The sequence below is a fragment of the Chiroxiphia lanceolata genome, chromosome 6, assembly GCF_009829145.1.
Source record: "Chiroxiphia lanceolata isolate bChiLan1 chromosome 6, bChiLan1.pri, whole genome shotgun sequence".
Lineage (NCBI taxonomy): Eukaryota > Metazoa > Chordata > Aves > Passeriformes > Pipridae > Chiroxiphia > Chiroxiphia lanceolata.
The window spans coordinates 39,480,997-39,501,847 of record NC_045642.1 but is presented as its reverse complement, the minus strand read 5'-3'; the positions used below and the strand labels follow the sequence as shown (position 1 = coordinate 39,501,847).

Below are 20,851 nucleotides of genomic sequence, written 5' to 3'. Positions count from 1 at the left end.
GCACCTAAGATTAATTCTGGATCAACATTGAAATAAATCTAGCTGAATTTATTTCAATGTGTGAAGTTGCTTTGTGTGCATTGTGACTTCTCTGTCCAGTTATTTCTAACATCCTAGAAAGTCAGGATCACTCCATGCAAGCAAGCATGTGATTCCTAGGCTACTGCTTTAGATAAAATTGAGTTTATAATAGATATGAAGTATGCATACTGAGGGCTCAAGATGAGATCGGTGTATCATAGTTGCACATATTAATCCCATATATATAATATCATACGTATTTTTGACTGAAGCCTATAATCCTTTCTTTGCAGCTGTAAGAAATATCTTGAGACTATGGGAGCATAACCTGTGTTAATCTCTGCCTAAGTCAAGAGAGAGTTTGAAATAACAGTTCCAACTAGAGAGAGACACCATTTGTTTCAGAGGGTGTTCATTCATGTAGTTAGTAATAAGTTGAACAAGAACAATGATGAGAAATTTGTTGCTTATCAAAACTGAAGAGGAAAAGGACAATAGTCTGTGTTATATTTGACGATTTTTCAGTTTATGTTTATTTTCTGAGATAGTTTGGATGTCTCTTCTCTTTTTTCCAATATAGATCTCTCAATTTCCTGTCTGATAGCTTCTTTACAATTCTGTAAATTTTGTATGAGGACAAACTTTAATTTTCAAATTTTAACTTCTCTGAAAAGTTGAGCATGGAAATACCACTTTTCATCTTCTTGGAACACATATGTTTAGTTAAGTACAGATGTACCTCATTCCTCTGGTTTATATGCTTTGCTCAGAAGCAAAATATGAGAAAATTCAGCTCCAGTTCTAATTCTCAGAAAAGTGTGTGCACTTCAAAACAGGTTTTTAAGGGGACTTCAGATTATCAATATTCAATATTACTGAAATATATAGATCCACAAAGTAATAATTAGAAATATTTTGTAATATTTATAGATTATATTTATAGATTATATTTAGTAATAATAGAAATATTTTAAAATATAATTATAAAATAGTTACTTTATTTTGACTGTAACACATCAAAGTTAGGGGAGAGAAAGGGGCTTAGATTTTGTTCTGATATTAAGTAAATTCACCATTGCAGTCCTGAAGTTAAACCCTCTAGATAGAACAACAAGGTAAGTCTCTTTATTGTGGCAAATAACTCTTGCTGGTGTTCATTTAAAGCTCTTTACTGTTGTTCCTGACTTTGAAAGTGTATCTACAACTTTTTAAGTAGCAGGTAGTAAAAAACTAATCTGGGGAATAAAAGCTTGTATCAAAAAGAAACCAACAGAAAATTGAGTAAGCTGTTTTTACCTTGCTGTTCAAATGCTTATCTCATAAAAAGACTGCAAGGAATAGGATGAAGTCTTGCAGTTAGTTGAATTGTCTGTACGGGATATTTAGCCTTGCCTGCACTGGTGATTTGATGGCATATAGTATTCCTGTAACATATCAGGAAATCTGAAGAGGTGTTGTGAAGGTTCTTTATTTTTGTGGATGATGTAAAGTGACCTGAAGATACTTCTGTACAATTCCTAGGTGATCCATGTTTGAATTGTGGCTTTCATTACAGTTAACTATGATTTGTACCCATACTAACATATTAGTAACTGTCTCAACAGAGACAAGGAGTCACTAATTTAATTGGTCATAACATGTTCTGGTCTTTTCATAAACAAAAGTGGGTTTACTCTGATGTTAACTGTTGTGAGGCTGCAGGATGTTTTTCTGTGTCAGAGTCCTTAATTCTGTAATTCTCATGTATGTTACATTTGCTGAGTCAAACTGGAAGAAGAGGGGGAGGTAAGCCTTCATTAAGTATTTAGTTTCACATTTTGAAGATGAGAGACAAAACATCCTTTTAGGGAAACGGAGTATATCTTTAAATTATCCGTTATGTGTAGTCATCTCTTCTGTATAGTCAGCTCTTCCTTGTAATTTAAAATTTTTAGTCTTAAGTAAATTATAAATTATAAATTATATATCCTGCAATATTTATAAGTGTATTATAGTATTCTTTCTGAAATTTCAGTAGTTTATGTATATTCATACAAGTAATTAAAAGTAATAGTTTGCCACTTCAGTAGACAATCCTAATTTTCAAAAAAACTTGCTTGTTTTCTTTGAAGTTGCCCATTTTTCTGAAGATGTAAATTCTACAAAGGGAGTACTACTGTTAAGCTAATTTGTATTCCAGTAACCATTTCCTCAACAAGCCAGCTGGAATAAGATTGGTTGAATTATTGAACTTATTGGCACAGCTCTAGCTTTAACTGTATTTCCAAACGTTCCATGATCTCACTGTTTGTTTTCATGCATGTTAACATTTAAAACTGTGTTCTGATGGTCTAACTCATTTATATTACATTATGTACTGGATATTATGTGCGTGTGCTTTTAACACTCTAGTATTGGAAAAAGTATTTTTGTTGTACCTAAGAAAACAAGGCTCTGGACTTTACTGGCTCTTAAAGTCACGTAATTATGATGTAGTGGTAAATACATATTGTCTCTCTATGTAAATTTTTGTGCATGTTACATATACTTTTTTCTACAGACATTGATGATGCTCAAATTCTTCCACGTCCACCTCGAGTCAGACATTTTTCACAGAGTGAGGATGCTCCAAGTGAAGTTTTTGGTGCATTAAATGAGGAACAGCCACTGCCACGAAGCAGCAGCACCTCTGACATCCTGGAACCTTTCGCAGTTGAACGAGCCAAAGGTGCAGTTCCTGTCATTGACAGTTCATCCCATCATGCTCCAAGCTTACAGAGTTCCACTGAGACCTCTTCAATGCATAGATCCACTGAAAACCATATCACTGATACAAATAGCAGAGAGTCCTCCTTGGAAGTTGGGGATAGTATTTATGACCATCTTTGTCATTTAATAGGGCCGGTAGAATTTGCAAACACTGCCTTTGAACAAAGCCAATATGTTGACCTTGAAGGTGAAGATGATCTCCTTTCCTCTCTGAGAGAATATCTTAAAGAAAAAGAAGAACTTTGCGGTAACTTTGAGATAGATAAATGTAAGGCTTCTGCTCATGACGTTGATACATCAGTAAATAGGAATGATAGATTACCACTGGACGGATTAGAAAATAGAGATCAGACTGGGCAATGCACAAATAGCATCACTGTTACAGAAAGAGATGATAACACAGAGCTGCACCTAGAACAAAACCCAAGTGGCTTTATCAGTAATATTGCACCTAGTCAAGTAGACTTCTTTACAGGAAATCAAGCACTCAATAAAGCCAGACAGTTAGATATAAATAAACAGTATGAAAGCGTATTTGATCATGGGTCAAGTAGTCCTAGCAGCAAAGAAGGGAAGAGATACCTGTACAGGCAAGTAGCCACTGAAGCTGATGTAGATTTAGTTGTGGAAGCAGTGGTAGGTGAAAAGCACAGAAGTGCCCAGTTTAATGAAAAGCTGACCAACTCACGTATTGTCCACGCAAAGAAAATTCTTCCTAAAGCACAAGTGGACCCTCAAATGCCTTACGTCACAGGCACGAGCAAACTGGCACCAACCAAAAGAAGTATATCTGAAACTGTAACTCATAGGGCCAAAATCATGAAAATAACAACTAAAAAAAGAAATAGTGTTCATGTTACTTTTAGGCCATCTACAGAATCGGTTCAATTTTACAATCCTCTTGAGAGCAAAGAGGCTGCTTGGAAAGCAAGACTTCGTAAACTTGGTGGCTTCAGTAGTAGCAGTAGTGGTAGCAGCAACAGCAGTACCAGCACAAGCACCAGCTCATCAACTGCCACAGAGCTGGTTAGACCTGGAATATATAGACATCTAGATGCAATTAATGCTGCTTCAGCTGGCAGCAAGCAAATTAAGGAATCTACAGAAACTCAAGCAGCTGTGTTGCAGAAAGAAGGTATTGCAGTTAGTCAGTTGCATAATCGTAGTGCCTTTAGGGCACCAGGTCAGGAGTCGGCACAACAGCAGGGCTCCCTGGGTGGTGTTTATAAAACTGTTGTACATGCTCTTTCGAAGCCGAAGGCAAATGTTTCCCCACAGAGGCAGAACAGAATGCCAGCAGAGGCTCCACTGAGGGATCTGTACAGTCATGTAATGGGCTATTTTGGAAGGAAAGCTGCAGGTGAGCACTAACAGTGTGCAGAGCGCAAAAGGAGAAAGGCAACACCAGTTTGGCTTAATGCAACTGAAGCAAGCTCTGATAAGCAATCAAAAGGCTTTGGGATGATCACTGCTTTCCCTGTTTGGTTATGCATGCGCCTACAGCCAGCTGATTTTTCTCCCAGCATAAGTTACATTTACATACTTTAAATTACTAATTTTTCTTTTCAAGATATTTAGTTGAACCTCTTTGCTGCTGAAGACCATCAGGTTAGGGAAGAGGAAGAGACAGTAAATGACCTAATAAAGGACTAAGCCTTGAGACTTCTGAATTTTCATCTACCATGCAGAGCCTTAAAATTCAGCCTACTGTGTGATTGGCATATGCATATTTTATCAGAATATGCTATTCCACGCTGAGTGTAGTTTGCTTATCTGAAGGACCTGGCTCTCAACCAGCTAGGTTGAAATGATTGTATTTCTGGTTCATTTAGTGTGTTTTCTTCTTCCTCCCCATCCTCTTCCTCCTTTTCCTCCTCCAAAACAAAAAAAAACCCTCAAATTTACATTTGGAGGTCAGTTTAGATAATTTTTAAAAAATAGTGTGAAATAACAGTCTGCTACTAGTGGAATGATTTCATTACAACAGTTCTCTGAGTCTAATCGTAAGGTTTTGTTTGAGTCTTTTTCAAAACATGACATAGGCCTTCCTATATTCATTCATCAAAATGACTGCAGTTACATCTTGGCAACATCTTTCATTGCTTTCTTTTTCTCTTGGAATCATGGATGTTCATGAAGGTCTCATGATGGTCTTTCTCCTGCTGTGAGACCTCTGAGAACTGGTCAAAAACGAAGGCTGTCGCTCTAATATCCGTTGTCTTAGTTCACATAACCTTAAATGAACAATAAATTAACTTTCAGCAGTAATGCAGGTTTTCTTTTTTTCCCATTGTTATGTTGGCATGATTAACAGAGGATTCTGCAATGCATCCTGCATTGAGATGTTAATGCCACCTGAGGGCAGTCTCTGTAAGCACAGCACCCGAGCGCGTTACTGTCATGGGTCTCACAAAAACTATTTGCTGCTCCGCAAAATCTGTACTTCTGAAAAAGAGATATCTAGGAAACACCAATTTTAGAAGTACCTGTTATTTGAAATTTGTAACATTTAACAGAGCCTCGTTGTTAGAATAAACTACACCGTGGTCTCAAGAGACATGACACTGAGGGGAAAAATTATTATAAAAAGAACATGAGCTGGAATAACTTGAAGACTTTAAAGGTGAATATCATGAAGTCAGATGTAACAGCCACAGTTAAATATGAACAGTATAGTTATATCAAAAATGTAACACTGATAAATGAGTGAACTTAATTAGTTGTTCATAACATTGATCATCCAGAGTTAGAATTTTCATTCCACGTACTAGCATGTAATTTTATTATGTAATGTTTTCTTTGCACTATTTATACTAACTGTATGCAGTGCCACATTGCCATTTATCATTAGTATATATTACAACTTAGTTTACTTTTTCCACTACGTTGCTTTTCATTAAGAATGCAATGAAGAAGAAGCCTGTAGGAATCATATAAATTTTTTAGGATTTGTTACTTGCGATATGGAGGAAGAACATACGCTTTATCCTTAAAGCAAGCATTAACAACTTTGAGTAGTGCTTACCTATAAGCTTCCTGCTCTTGAAGGTGGAACTGGAAATCAACTAACCCCTGCTTAGTGGGAAGAAGAAGCCGTACTAATTCTGAAAGTAGAGTCTGCTTTAAAAGAGGGACATTCTTAAAATGCATGTTTGGCAATTTTGATTTTTTTTTTTTATTTCTGTTAATTAGCAGGTTTTTTCATTTGTTACATTTTGTTTTGAAAGTGCCTTGATGCGTTCTTTACTATAAATGGTTGTTCATTTGCTTTTAGCTAATAGAGAGGACATGAATCAAAAGCTGCACCCTATTGATAGTGATATTGGCAGTAGCAATACAAATGTTCCTGACCTCATGGATGAATTTATAGCTGAGAGACTCCGCAGTGGTAGTGCACTGGTAAGCCTTTAAACTTGCTACATTTCAATACTTATGTCTGCATATATGTGCGAACTTGCCAATGACAGTTCACTAAAATGTATTTCTCTGACTTTTATGAATCAGCATTAAGAATACTGCTTAATTATTCCTTGTCTTTGAGATAGATTCATGCCATTTTTTACCATTTGTGTTTTCATATCTTTTAAGTCTTCATTGTGGAAGCAATGCAGAAGTTATGTCAGGTGAATAGTCTCATTGAATTGAACCTGTAAAGATCTCTGTACATGGACACTTTCAGAATAATTTTTTCTGTGTAAATTTGCAGTCCTCAGGGTGGTATGTAGTTAAGTATCATGCTGTAGTACAGTACTGTTGTCTACAGGCATAGTCAATGCATCAGACTAAAAAACTGCTCCAATATATGTTTTTTCTTAATTTTTTTTTATTGCACTTCTAAGTGTTGAATAATATCTTGTAAGTAGTGTGTTGGTAGTCGAACCAACTTTTCATATGCTTTCTTCCTGCACTTTTCCAGAAGTGTCATGTTGTTTGGAATGGCATTCATAATGAGAAATTTTAATCAATTTTAAGTCAAGAATTTCTGGTTACTATTGAATGCTTGCAGAATGAGACAACTCAGTTGAAGAGATAAGTGCTTGTTAACTAGCAACAAAAGGGAAAACTAAAACAAAAGTTGCAAATAAAGAACAGAATGGGCAACAATTTAAATACAGTGTTTCAAAATTGTTTAATCCTTTTTTCTGCTTAGATGTTTTGAAGAAGGTCGTTTTAAGACATTTTCCTATAGAAAGTTGTCAATAAGGAGTTGCTAATAAGGGGCAGAAGAAGATTTCTGCAAGTGATTAAAATTATTTATCATCGTCTTGTATAAATGGCAAGAGAGGATCTATAGAGTTTATGTATTCTTTTTTCTCTTTTGTATTGAACTCATGTTTATGAAACTTGATTATTGGTGCAAAGTATTCTTGTTAATAAGTCTTGAATTACAACACAGAATGCCAACTTGAAGTCTATAAAAAAGGTTAACTTAGTCTGCAAATTAATAAAACAGATATCATCACAGCTGGCCCAGAAGAAGAGAGAAAAGGAGAGAATACTATTTGTTTTGAGAATTGATACTTTCCTTACGTAGCAGAAAAGAGTTAAGTTTGAGTACTACTCTGACACTGCCACTCGTTTTTGTAATTAGCACATAACAATAGATATGCCTTCTTAAAACAGTACACAAGTTATTAAGATTAGTTTTAGGTTGCTATATATATTGAATGCTAAAACCTTATCACAAAAACTTGTCAGTCTGAGTTAATCTCTAATCAGTAGTAGGATGGTAAAAGAATGCAGAAGTGATTTGGCCTAGTGTAAAAGGAACGCATCATTAGTCTCACAATGCATAAAGATTTCAAGCTATTTCATAAAATGGCTTTTCTACTTTTGTCTCTCTTCCCTCTCAAGCAAACAGTCCTATCTGTGGAAAAATATGCCTTAAAGAAAGACTTCAGATAGACCACCACCTTACTTGTATATGAGCAAATCTGCATGCCTTATTTCTGCTATATGTGGTCTTTGGTGTCCAAACTAGTATCAAAGTTGAGGTTTAATCATAGGGTGATTAACGCATGAATTAGTAATTTCATTTGCTGGTTGTATAAATTAAATTTTTGCTTTTAGCATGGTAGCCTATAGGCAAGAAAAGGCAATATTGCTTGACGTTTTTTTTCTGCTTGTGCCTGAAACCAAGGTTAACAGGTTTTATTTAGTAATTTAGATGTAGTATACTTTTTTACTATTTTGCTCTCTCAAGTCTTACCTATAACGTGTGTGGCCCATGCTAGTCTGAAATTTAACCTTTTACGATATATGTCCCAAAATTCATTGTGCAAATAAAATTTGTATTTATGAAATTCTCTGACTGCGTGAACTCTTCAGTTGCTGCTACCTGTCTGGGGCTTTGGAAAGTTTTGGCTATATATTTAGTATGATGACAATTTCTGGTTTAGGTACTTAAGAACTATTTGTTAGACTCTGACTTCAGCAAATGTGGGATTGCTTTTTCCGGTTTATGTAAATAAGCCATCGAAGATTGTAAGATAGTTTATGTCTCTTCAATTTGTAGAATGTGACAAGAAGAGGAAGCAGTCCTGGGAGCCTGGAAGTTCCTAAAGACCTTCCTGATATATTGAACAAGCAGAACCAAATGCGTCCTGTAGATGACCCAGGCGTACCTTCCGAATGGACATCACCTGCCAGCGCGGGCAGCAGTGACCTCATCAGTTCAGACAGTCACTCTGACTCCTTCAGCGCCTTCCAGTATGATGGCCGCAAATTTGAAAGCAAGTATATTTTCCCACAAGTAATAGCATTTTTTTATTAACTGATTACAAATTCCCTTTTTTTTTTTTCCTGGTAAAGTTGTGTGCCAGCAATTTTCTGTAGAGAGAGATTAACTTGCTAGTGATTTCAAAAAAATGCAGCAAGAAGAGGCTATTGTGGTTTTAGTATATTAAAAAAGAGAGCAGTGGAATACTACTTTTCAAAATAATACTTGTGTGCAAAAAGCAGAACAACACTAAACAGAAGTTAGAAAGCAATATTGTCTTTTCCCTGGAGCGCATCCATCTATTTTGCACAAAATATCAGAATTAAGGGTTACTTACTTATTTTGGAAGTGTTTTTAATTCTTTTGAAAACGCTTAGGCAAAACTAAAAGAAGGGCTTCTGATATTTTTAGTGACCTTTGTGTAGCTATAGATTAATCAAGATACTAAGTATATTATCATGGTTAAATTAGTAAGCTTTGTTAAAATTAATGTACTTTGTGTAATAACATAATGCTTTTCATTCATTTTGTTTATCCATTCCCACCCTTGTTGAGCAGAAGGGGTCATTATGGTTGCTAGGAATTATGATTTCATATATTACATAAGATAAAAATAATGTTTATATGATAAAATTTATTGAAGAAATTGCAATTTTTATATATGTTGCTATTATGCAACTACGTAATGGTAATTAAGCCTACATTTCAACCTGACATTTTTCTTTAGTCCTGAAAATAACATTTGTTAGGCTATCATTTGTCATAATATTTTTAGTTTAGTGTTTTTACAACAAACTTGAATATTTCTTCCAGCTTGTAAATTTTGCAAATAAATTCCTTAATATATGAATCCATTATTTTCACTTTGTTTGCATGTAGGTGCCCTTATGGCAATCAAGCAGAATGCAGGACATGAAACAGGAATGTCTTCTGGAGACGTTTAGTCACGAGTTCAATCTTACAGGAAAGAGATTATTCAAAGTAGTGAATTATTTTGTGCTGTTACATTTTATGTAAATTTTGCAACAGTGCATTAGTAGCATAGAAGATGCACATACAACATTTCCATGGAGGAGTTTGGAGATCCTGGGCCTTTGAGTTTTTTTCCTTTTAGTACTATTTGAAGGTTCTAAGTTGATACAGTGTTTTCCTCACAGATTTCAGCTTTGGCACTGAGGCAGGGACACCAGCTTCTACTGACGTTGATGCAGTTTCAGGACAGCAGCAGAGTGCCGAGGAGCAAGAACTGGCCAGTCTAACTACACTCCACATAGATTCAGAAACAAGTAGTCTCAATCAGCAACCATTGTCTGCTGAAGCTGCAACTATTACTGGTAAAGTAGATTAAAAAAAAAAGCTCTAAAAAAAAAAGTGCATTTATTTCTGAAATTTTTCACCCATCCTGAAGAATGCAAATTCCAGCTTCTACATGAATCTATGCTCTTTTTAAGATGTTTATTTCAATTATTTTTGACTGCTATTGGAAAGTAATGTATGAAATAACATAAGTTAAAAACCTTTGTCTGACTTAGTTACCCCTAGGATCTTTAGCTTGTTCCTAAATGTATTTTTAAACCCTTCATGACAAAATCTATACAATTACCAAGGAAAAACTCATACCACATTATGTATGCTAGATCTCTTACAAGTGTCCTTCTATTACTGGTAGTTAAATAACTGATTTTCAGGAAGAGCTTTTGCCTTGAAAGGCTTTGACAGTGCTCTTTCAAACCACTGTATCACTCTGAAGTATCATGGGATTCTTTTGTATGCATCCATCTTAATGTCTCTTTATATTGTCTGTAAAATGTTATTTTGCCATGTAACATCACTTTCCATTGGTATAACTTAGAAATTATTTTTATTTTAGTACTTTACTTGTTGTTTTCATGAAAAATTAAGCCTGTAAGGAAGGAGTGTTTAACAGCCTCAGTTGGTGAGGTCAATGCTCCACCAGTTTACTTTGCAGCTGTTTCTTGAGGGAGTGAGAGAGAGAATAATAGAGTAACAACCACCAAGTGATGCAGTTAACCCTGACTGAATGGGCTTCTGTCTCAGAGACAATCCCTCTCTATGAGGAGGATTTTGAAGACTGGTCTCTTCCCAGGTTTTGTAAATCCAAACTAAAGATGTCCATAATCATTTGCATACTCCTTGTTCCATGACTGTTACACACTACCATTCGTGTTATAACCCTAGCTGTAACAAGTAGAAAGTTCCAACAGGAAGTACCAATTTATCTGTGAAAGCTTGTACCTACATACAGTATTTTGTTCTCTGTGAGAAATCAAACTCTGCATTTTCAGAGATATGGAAAGACCTCTTTACTTTCCCCCACAGTTTTCACTTTTTAGAAGTTCCTTTCTGGTGAAAGAAGCATGGTATTAGCTTTCATGGACATTGTTGTTTGGCTTTTTCAACAGTGTTCAGCTTGACTTTTGTCCTCTTCATTTTCCTCTTTACTGTGTTCTTGTTGAAAGTCCTTGCTGAAGATCTGTTCTTTTTCTGTTTGTTTGTATGTGTTTATAAATTGATTATTTCATTACTGTTTGGTATTTTTGTCCAAGTTTGCACTATAATTGAATTGATAAGATTGCAATTAATGACTGAGTTGTCCATTGAGAAATTCTGTGTTTGTCTGTTCTTACTTGGACTACTGTTTTAGAGAGGCAACTTTTGTGTGTCATGTGCATTTAGCTGGGTTTCCTGAGGAAGCAATACTTGTGCAATTCTCTGTCTCTAACTGTTCCACGCACCCAAGGATATTGGAGCCCATTGTCTAATTTCTGCTAAATTGACATAGAAAAAACCAGAAGGGTATTATTTTCTTTGATGTTTTATGAAAGACAGGTAACTATCTAGTGAAAATTGCATGTATGCAGAGTCCCGATAGAGGGAAACCACAATGTGAACTTCACTATATTAGATGCCATCAAATCAATGCAGAAACTCAACTTCAAAAGGCACGCATAAGAAACAAGTTTTCAGTGGTTCTGCTGATCAGAAAACTACTCCTCGCAAGTAGTTTTATCTTGAAGGTTTTTGGAATGAAAAATTCTTTTTGGTATATGAACATTATTTCATATTCTTAGTAAATGAGAGTTTACCATTGACTGCTGTTTACCAGTCCTAGAACAAGTTGAACCCCTGGTAGTCTCAGTCCAGTTTAGATCCTCATATGCTGAAGTATCTTTTAGTGACAGTCTCCTGTAGTTCCACAAATTTTTCATAATTATTTCTATCCATTCTCTTCTATCATATAAAGATCTTTTTCCCTCCTTCCTCTGCTCCCTCCCTGCCTTCTTTGCCTGTTCATTCTTTCCATCCCATTCCTTTTCCTTCCCTTTCTATCTCAGTCTCCCTCACTTTCTCTCCTCCCCATCGTTGTTTCTTGCTTCTTCTCTTGAACTACTTTCATCTGTCCCCAACTAATGAGCAGAATGGAAATAAAGTAAGAAAAGGTTTCTTTGAACATCTTTTATGGGTGTATCTTATCTTTGTAAGCGTGTGGAAAACAAGTAGTCAGTAGCAAGAGGGGAGTATCATTACCTGTTGTTTGAAGCAGTAATCTGTGTGCAAAGCAGTAGTGCCCCTCTCTCCTGCATAGAGATGTTGATTTAAATTGATGGTAAAAGCTTCATTGCCTTGGTCATTTAAAGGAGATGGAGACCTTTGCAGTTTAACAATGTAATTGAGATTGTTTACTGCAATTTTGGTTTTGATAACACTGACATTTTCTGTCTAGTTCTTTAAACAATTTGTTCTCTTTACAAAAAAGAACACTTTTGTCAAGTGAGAAGTATTCTCTCAATCTCACAATAATTTGGAAAAATTACTGTTTTAAAAGACTCACTTATTCATTGCTGTCCCTAAAGTCCAGTTTCTCTCTAATACTTAATTTCACGTATAGTGATTTTGGGTCCCAGTTACATTTATCTGAGAGTTAAAGTTAATAGGTTTGAATTCTTCCATTTTAACGTGTGCTGATGTGTAGGAAAGTCTGGGTGAATATCTGTTCTTTTTTTGTCCGCCACATGACTGTTCTGGCTGAACTCAGCTTTTTATAATAAGCTTTAGACAAATTCAGGATGTGAAATGTAAGATAGTGCAGAAGAAAGATACAAGTACCTGCTCCCTCCACAGAGAGAGTAGTAGAGATCACATGGTTGTCTATAGAGGTAGCTCGGAGAGGTAGCTCACAGAAAAATGCCTTTACAGCACTGCCATTGAGACACTTTTGATTTCCTGTCTTAGAAGAAGTAAAAGTCCTCCAACTATACAGAACTTTCCCTTCATACAGATTTTCTCAGCCCAATCAGCAGATAAACATCAAAGATTATCAGTTACTGGTTTGAGGTTTTATTTATAAATAAACTTGCATGCATCAGTAGACCTGGAAAAGCATTTGTTCCAGGAAAATTTTTGCTTAAACATTTTGCTGGAGAGAAATTTAGGTGAGAATGTGATGAGAAATTCAGCTGCTTCAAAATGCTGAAATTGCTGCAGAACACATTTAAAATTATTTGGACCTAAAATAGAGGTCTTTTAATCCTCTGATTACCTAACTGATTTCGATGTTCATCTCTCAGCTTTCCTGCATGTAGTTTGTTTTTTTTCAGAGCATCATTCACGGGGAGATCTTACTGTTTTTATATTTGATACATAAAAGCAGCTCAGTTTTCTGTTATTGCCGTGTTTAGACAACATTTCAGTAGCTCAAGAAAATGGAAAAGGCTTTTAAGGTAACTGTTAAAAATTGCATTTACAGGCTCTGAAAGTGCTTCTCCAATCCAATCTGCTCTTGGATCCCGATCACAGACACCCTCTCCTGCCACTCTTCATGCAGATCATATTGAGCAGAAGGATCTGCAGCTGGATGAGAAGCTCCACCACTCTGTTTTACAGACGCCAGATGACCTAGGCAATATCTGGAATAAAAAATACAAACCTGTTCTTTCTTTCTTTCTAGTGCAATATAGAGAAGTAGTATATGTGACTAATATCACAGGAGTTGTAAACAATCCTCTACAAAGCTATTTCATCTGCACTTAAAAAATATTTAATTTCAGTGATTTCTTTTAAAAGCAAAGAAAGACCTTTTGCATTTTATCCTGCATTTCATTAAAATTATTAGCAGTGGATTAATAGTCCACACATTTATAATTGTTCTTTTAGTTGCTTAGAATCGTGGCAGCTTAATCTAGTGTGTGACCCTGCCATGGATTGTTTTATTGATGAACAAATAATAAGACATAATTTTAAAGTAATGTTATCATTTCTTCTTGAAAGTTTGGTTCTTTTCCCTTTCATAGTTAAACAAATTTGTAATTACATCAACTGTCTTAGCTATTGAATTCTGAGATACATTCACTTTGTAAATACGATGTACACATTTCTCCCATATGTGGTCTCATGGAAATAGAAGAGTGTCTGACATAAATTTCAGACCCTTTTCTTTAAGTAGCCTACTGATGAACAGAAATATCCTTTTGCTTTGTACTTTGGAATCTACAACCTAGAAACCAATTAGTGTCTCTACCACAGTGGTCCAGATGTTCAAAAGATGAGGCTATGTGATTAGGCTGAATTCAGATTTAAGTTTGATTTGGTTTGCCTGTGGGAGCTACGAAATTTCCAGAAGATCCCAGCAAATTCTGTTGCTGAAGTGTTTTGAAAATCCACCTGAGGGGGTGGAAAGAAGATTCTGAATGCCTGCTGCTTTTTAAAACTGTGACTCAATAGCTAGTTTCTTTTGGCTCTTTAGATAATTAAGTGTGATCTGAGTAGACGTGAGCCATCATAATCTATTGAAGGTTTCCTTGTCTGGACAGTCTAGATCGATCATCTGTGTGGGGAGAGCTAGGTGAGTGTTAGGCTGTGGTGCTAGGCTACTGAATGTTGCCTCTCCACTGATGTGTTTACTGCTTAAAGGACAGCAGCTAGAGACAGGTTTGCTATCACCTTTCCCTTCAATTTGCAATAAAATACATTCCTAGTAGATTCTAAGGAAAGTAGTCTTTGTGTTTTATTGGGGAAAATGTAAAGTTGAAACATAATTTTACTTGAAAGCAGGCAAGTGAAGTTCTGGAGATTCACTGATTCTAAAGAATGTAAGACAACACTTAATAAAGGAGAGTGGCCTTACTGGGTCCATCTGATCTGTATTAGAGCTGCAGAAGTGACCTTAAATGTTATTTATGGAAAGAATATTAAGAAACAGGGCAATTTTTCCTCTACAGAGTTTATAATAGACATAGAATTTAACATATGCGGTGTTGAGGTGGCTGAATGGGTAAAAAATTGCTTACTCTAAAAGCCTGATCTTTTGGTTTTAGGAAGACTATGTATGTAAAAGTTACATCAGAACTTTTTCTGGAGTTATATCTCACTATACTTTTTTTCTTCTGTTACAGAAACTAGTGAATTCCCCTCAGAATGTTGCAGTGTGATGGCTGGGGGAACACTTACAGGATGGCATGCAGATGTTGCTACTGTGATGTGGAGGCGAATGCTAGGAATTTTGGGAGATGTCAACAGCATCATGGATCCAGAGATTCATGCCCAGGTTTTTGATTACCTGTGTGAACTGTGGCAGAATCTGGCCAAGGTAAAAGAACTGAACCTTTTCTCTGACCTGACCTGTTAGGGCAGGATTTTCAAAAGGAAAAAGCCAACACCTTATATATTTCCCTTTAATAATTCTCGTTTTGTTTTTAATAATTGCAGATAAGAGACAATCTTGGTATTTCAACAGATAACCTAACTTCACCATCTCCCCCAGTTTTAATTCCACCACTGAGAATTCTAACACCATGGCTATTCAAGGTAAATTTGAGCACTAAACTACAAAACAGAAATGGAAGTTAATGTAGATGCAGAGGAGTGTTTAATGCAATTTTGAAATTTGTGAACAATAAATATTTTTCTGAAATTGTAGGCAACAATGCTGACTGATAAATACAAACAAGGAAAGCTACATGCTTATAAACTTATTTGTAAGACAATGAAACGAAGACAAGATGTTTCTCCAAACAGGGACTTTTTGACTCATTTCTACAATATAATGCACTGTGGACTTCTTCACATTGATCAAGTAAGTTTAAGTGTGAAGTTCAAGGTAATATAAATAACTGAAAATAAAATTATTTTCTCAAAAGTACTCAGTGGATTTTCAGCTGAGTAATTTAATGTTTTTTAAAATAGTTATACCATTGATACTTTTCTAAAAAGAAATTTTTGATAAGTGGTCTTCATGTCCTTGGTTGTAATCAGAAGTCCTTTTTTTGTAGTCCATTTCAAGCAAATATGAAGGCAGAAAATGTACTTTCTCATTTTCATTGATTGTATGTTACAGATTGAAGTATGCAAGAAAGAGAAGGAAGCAGATCTCTCTAAAGTCTACTGTTCTTACTTGCTCCCTGATTTACAGTTTAGCTAGTAAATTGTGCTCGCTGCATTGGAGGGCTTTGTTTGTACAGCAAGAATAGGAACCAGCAAGCTGAGATGTACTAAGCAGATCTAATCAGTGGGAGGAGATCTTTTTCATAAGTTTTAATATTAACAAGTATGAAAATATTGGATGGCTTAAACACTCTTTTTAAAGCTTTACATCAGAAGTGTGAAAATTTGAGAACTTCTTTGAGGAGTGGTTATAGGCATAGTGAGATCAAAGGTTCAAACAATCCTATTTTCATTAACTGGGCAAAATAGAATTAGTCCAAAATTATTCCACAGATGGCTATGGATAGGACAGATGTCCAGTTTCTGTCCTCTAAAAACCAGTTTGTGCTGCTTTTCTTGCTGGACAGCAGATCTTCCTGTAACATACTGCCATTTAGTTGGATATTACTGCTAGTGAAGAATTATTCAGAGGAGAAAAAGGGGTTTTTTTGGCGTATCTGTGAACTTGGGATGGTTTTTAATAATTTTATACTTTTCCAGTACTTTTGAAGAAATTGCATTGTGTACAGAAATTTTTAAAAGTGCTTCACTAAGTCTACAAGAACACAGTATGATGTGTTGAATAACTACATACAGGCAATCTTATAAAACACTTTATTATCTTTCTTCATATTTTGGTTCCATATGGATATACATAAGAGGCTAATATCTTTTTGTCAACTACAGTCAGGTAATACTTATTGGAGAGGATTAAGCATGTTTTTAAGAAGGTATAATAGCTGGTTATCTCACTATATCTCTTTGGTACATAAATGGATGGTTAATCAGTTATAGAAATCTTAAAAGCTAAATTTAAATTAATGTAAGATATGAACTATTGTCCAAGATTAAATTGACCTATAAAGTATACCACGGTCTGCTTACATTAATATGAGTATACTTAAGGAATTTATCTTTTTGTACTACTCTTCACTCAGTAATGGCCACAATGAATTTGATTTCTCACATTTTTACTTTCTACCCTTGATAAATACTTGCCTCTTTTTCTTCATTTTTCATCTTGATTCGTGTTGATAGTCTTCCTTTTTTCCCCTTTTTCCTCTGCAAGGATATTGTCAATACAATCATTAAGCACTGCTCTCCCCAGTTCTTTTCACTTGGTTTGCCTGGTGCTACCATGCTTATTATGGATTTCATAGTAGCAGCAGGAAGAGTGGCTGCTTCGTCGTTCCTCAATGTAAGTATTCATCAGTTAATTCTCATCTGTGGATGAGTGGGAAGAATTTGAGAGAAAACTGAACAGTATTTCAACTTGACTGGGGTGTTAACTTGATCTCAGTATTCAGTGTAACGGTTTTCAAATACAGATAATGTCAGTGATTTATTCTAGAACACTACACATGCAAGTCCTCTCCAGAAAATATGTGAAGAATGCAAAAATTACTGTTGAAGCAGAAAATCTTCTTTTACTTCAGAGTTCTCAGAATTGTGACTGCCGTTTTTCTGTGCTTTAGCATATTTTAAAGTAAATGTCCATTTTGACCAAGATTTCATTTGAAAAGAGTGTTTATTCCTCCATATCTCTGCTATGCAATGACTTTGATGATTAGGCTTGAAAACTCAAATCTGCTAGCATTTGCACTATTTGAATGTACTTGTGATATTGTTACTCAGACAGATTCAGCCTTATATAGTAATACTGATATGATTACCTATGTGCTGTTGACCTTGCATGATTGTATTCTCTCAAAGCTTCCCAATAGTTCCCTCCAACTGTCTGTGAGTTTTGGTTGTTTATCCCATCATTTCCCCTCTAATCAGCTATGAGATGCAGCCTCCCTCAAGATACTATCTGAAGCCTCTGTCAGCTTCTTACACTGTAGCCTTTTCTGTTTCATGTCACGTCTGGTAATTTTCCACATCTCGTTCAATTAGCTGAACCTAAGACCTGAGCCTAGTTAGCAACTCAGTCATTTCTCTGTAGTCCTAACAATTCCTTTGCTTCCTTTTGACTGTCTTCGAAAATGGGATCATGAGGTGTGCATGAGTAGCGATCTAAGGGGCTGTGGTCTCTGTTTACTAACTGCACAATTTGCAGGAGAAAGGAAACAACTAAACAGAGTTTCAGCTATTGATCTCTTTTAAGGCAACTAGAAATGTCAGCTTCCTGATTGCAGTAAGAATATATATATTTCTCTCCACCTTTTTTTCTTTCTTTAGGCACCAAGAGTTGAAGCACAGGTTCTTTTAGGATCTCTAGTTTGTTTTCCCAATTTATATCGTGAACTACCAGCTCTTCACCCAAATATTCCTGACATTGCTGTGTCTCACTTTACGGATGTTAAGGTAGGAATTTTAAGAATATTTTGCTAGTATTCAGCTAGTATATGTTTAATATGGTGTTTTTCCAGAAAATACTAACTAAAATTTTAAGACTCTAAAATTTTTGAGAAATAATTTCAAATAGATTGTAAGACTCAAGATCTCATAAAATCTTGTCCAACTTTATACTGCTAAACATACTTTATAATTGCTATTAAGTTAATAATAAACTGTTTTCTTATGTTTATAAAAGGAAATTATGTGTTATCTCACCCTTTCAAGCCTACTCTCATTAGGGCTATTTGCGGGTCTCAGTTTTAATCAGCTGAGACAGAAGTTTGAGAAACTTAAGAATTGTTATTTAATTTATTGAGAGTTCATTCACAACTGGTGAGATCTACCTGTGTTCCTAGGGGCTTTAGAAAACTTCTGTAGATCAAGTGTATAAAAGTTAGCCAAAAGGCAAAGATTAATGGAGACCTTACCCTGTATATCATGAAACAACCTTGGCTAGTATGCCAGTATACTGAAACTGCACAGAGCTCGGTTGAAGAGAGGCTCCCCTTAAGTTTTTGAAACTGTTTCAGTTTAGGGAGAAATGATGACTTGAGAGTTGCTTTATACCTTGCTCCCCTTTGGAGACTGATTTTGAATTCTTTCTTTCTTATTTCTATTATATAATGGCTGTTTATTTGAACTGTATTGAGGGCAACCTACAGCTTTAGGGACATTACACTGCAATTGAGTCAAAATTCTTCTTGACATCATTCTTTAAGGCGCTGTAGTCATTTATTCTGCAACTAGTTGCAAATACTTTTAAAATTATTTAAATTTTTTAAAAATGCTTGTTTAAATCTGGAAGTAGTAGATGCTTTCTGTCATATCCGTCAGCACTATTCACAGAAGCTAGCTTCAAGGAGTCCCTTGTTGATATTTTGTGGAAATGTTTCGACAAAAATTGGATAAATGGTTCATCAACAGAAATTAGGGCAGAAACTTGTGGGATATTCTTGGGGTAGCACAATAATGAGCATCGGAGACAGACTAGAAGTTTGGAGTAGTGGTAAGCAAACAATTCATCTGTCCAGAACCTAGAGACTTAGCTAAGCAACATACCTGTGTGCACTGTAATAAAATTCTGATTTTCTGATGCTTCATGTTATGGAGTTATGGGTAAATCAATGAGTGTTTTCCGCTTTGTTTTAGGAACTCATAATTAAAACTGTGTTAAGTTCAGCAAGAGAGGAGCCGTCTGGTCCTGCACGGTAGGTCATATAAAAAGAGCTTCTAAATTAATAGATTTTTTTCTTGATTAGACTGTTTTGAGGTGGATATATTTGAAATCTTAAAGTAAAAGTTTGTGTGCATTTTATTAATGATTTTCTTCACCACAAAACTATGATCCACCATGTGAATTTGAAATTGTTTGTAATAGAGATATTAAAAGAACAGACTGGGCTGGTCTAATCCAATATCCTTTCTCTGATAGTGGTTGATAGGAAAGAGTGTAAATATGGGTAAGAGAATAAGCTGTATGCTTTCCCAGCCTACCCCGGTGTTCAGCTCAGGGATTTTCCATACCATAGAGGCATTTTTTTACTTTCATTGAAGACAAGACTATTTATAAGGGGAAGGTATAGTTATTTTTTATTGGACCACATGATTTAATTTGAAAAACAGACAGAAACAATACAATATAAAGGAGCTTTTTTTTTTTTATGGTATGGACAAGAAGCAGAAAATATTGAGCTAAACATTAAACTGGGAATGGTTGCTCTGATGCTTAAACCTAAGCATTTTCATCAAGTAGGGGACTTCAGAGAGGATAGTTATCGGTTTTCTATTTCTTAATCTGTTTAGGATTTTGTTCCTCCTTACCCATCCTCAGAGGCTTTCACTTAGAGTCCTGCCTATGGGATCGGAACAGGAGTCTGTAACACCTACTGAGGAAGAGCATACTTGTGTGCCTTACGTGTTTGGGAATAATGTATATATATGTCCAACTAATATATATTGTCACTTAAAAATACTAAAACTATGTACCTGAAAAACTACAAGCCTGGAAAGATCAGCTTATTGAACCTTTAAATGTTTTGTTGGAAAATCAAGGGCGGTTTTCATCAGCCCGCCCGTTTCTTCACTTGATCTGATAATATCTTTCAACACAGGGGAAGGAGGGAATGTTCTGAGATCATGTTAATTTCATTTTTCCTGTTCTTTACAAAACTGATTTCTGAAAAGCATAACTCCATTTTGCTTTTGAAAAAAAGTGATTTAAATCCACTTGGTTCATAATATTGTTTCTGATCCCATGGCACTGAGGCACACTGTATGGGCATCTTCAGTTCTGGCAGTGTGACTGGGAAGAGGAAGAGAACATGCTGCACATCCCCATATCCTGTCTGGCTATGAGGGTGTGTGTATAGGAGTGTATAGGAGTGTATATGTGCATGCCCAGCCTTTCAGCAGTACAGAATTCATAGGGGTCACACTCTGAGGTTGTCTTTGGGATCTGCATTACAGTTTTGCTACATCAGCTCAGCCACTAGTAGAGGCTTAATTGTCTTTGCAATTTCCTAGGAGAGAACATAGGTACATAGCTGGTACTTGGAACATAGATACACAAGCTTTGTGTATCTA

The 20,851-nt window shown here is 35.6% G+C and overlaps 1 protein-coding gene across 16 annotated transcripts in view; it reads left to right on the top strand.

Moving 5' to 3' along the window:
- RALGAPA1 (Ral GTPase activating protein catalytic subunit alpha 1) overlaps positions 1-20,851 on the top strand; it is a 140,527-nt gene that overhangs the window by 45,897 nt on the left and 73,779 nt on the right. For 9 of the 16 annotated variants that reach the window (XM_032692455.1, XM_032692454.1, XM_032692451.1 and 6 more), the window contains 11 exons: positions 2,561-4,129; positions 6,044-6,168; positions 8,285-8,501; positions 9,646-9,822; positions 13,257-13,409; positions 14,902-15,095; positions 15,215-15,313; positions 15,426-15,581; positions 16,998-17,126; positions 18,110-18,235; positions 19,418-19,476. In XM_032692455.1, coding sequence (XP_032548346.1) covers positions 2,561-4,129; positions 6,044-6,168; positions 8,285-8,501; positions 9,646-9,822; positions 13,257-13,409; positions 14,902-15,095; positions 15,215-15,313; positions 15,426-15,581; positions 16,998-17,126; positions 18,110-18,235; positions 19,418-19,476 — 3,004 coding nt within the window. The remainder of the gene's footprint in view (positions 1-2,560; positions 4,130-6,043; positions 6,169-8,284; positions 8,502-9,645; positions 9,823-13,256; positions 13,410-14,901; positions 15,096-15,214; positions 15,314-15,425; positions 15,582-16,997; positions 17,127-18,109; positions 18,236-19,417; positions 19,477-20,851) is intronic. The other 7 variants (XM_032692463.1, XM_032692460.1, XM_032692462.1 and 4 more) reach the window with 2 other exon arrangements.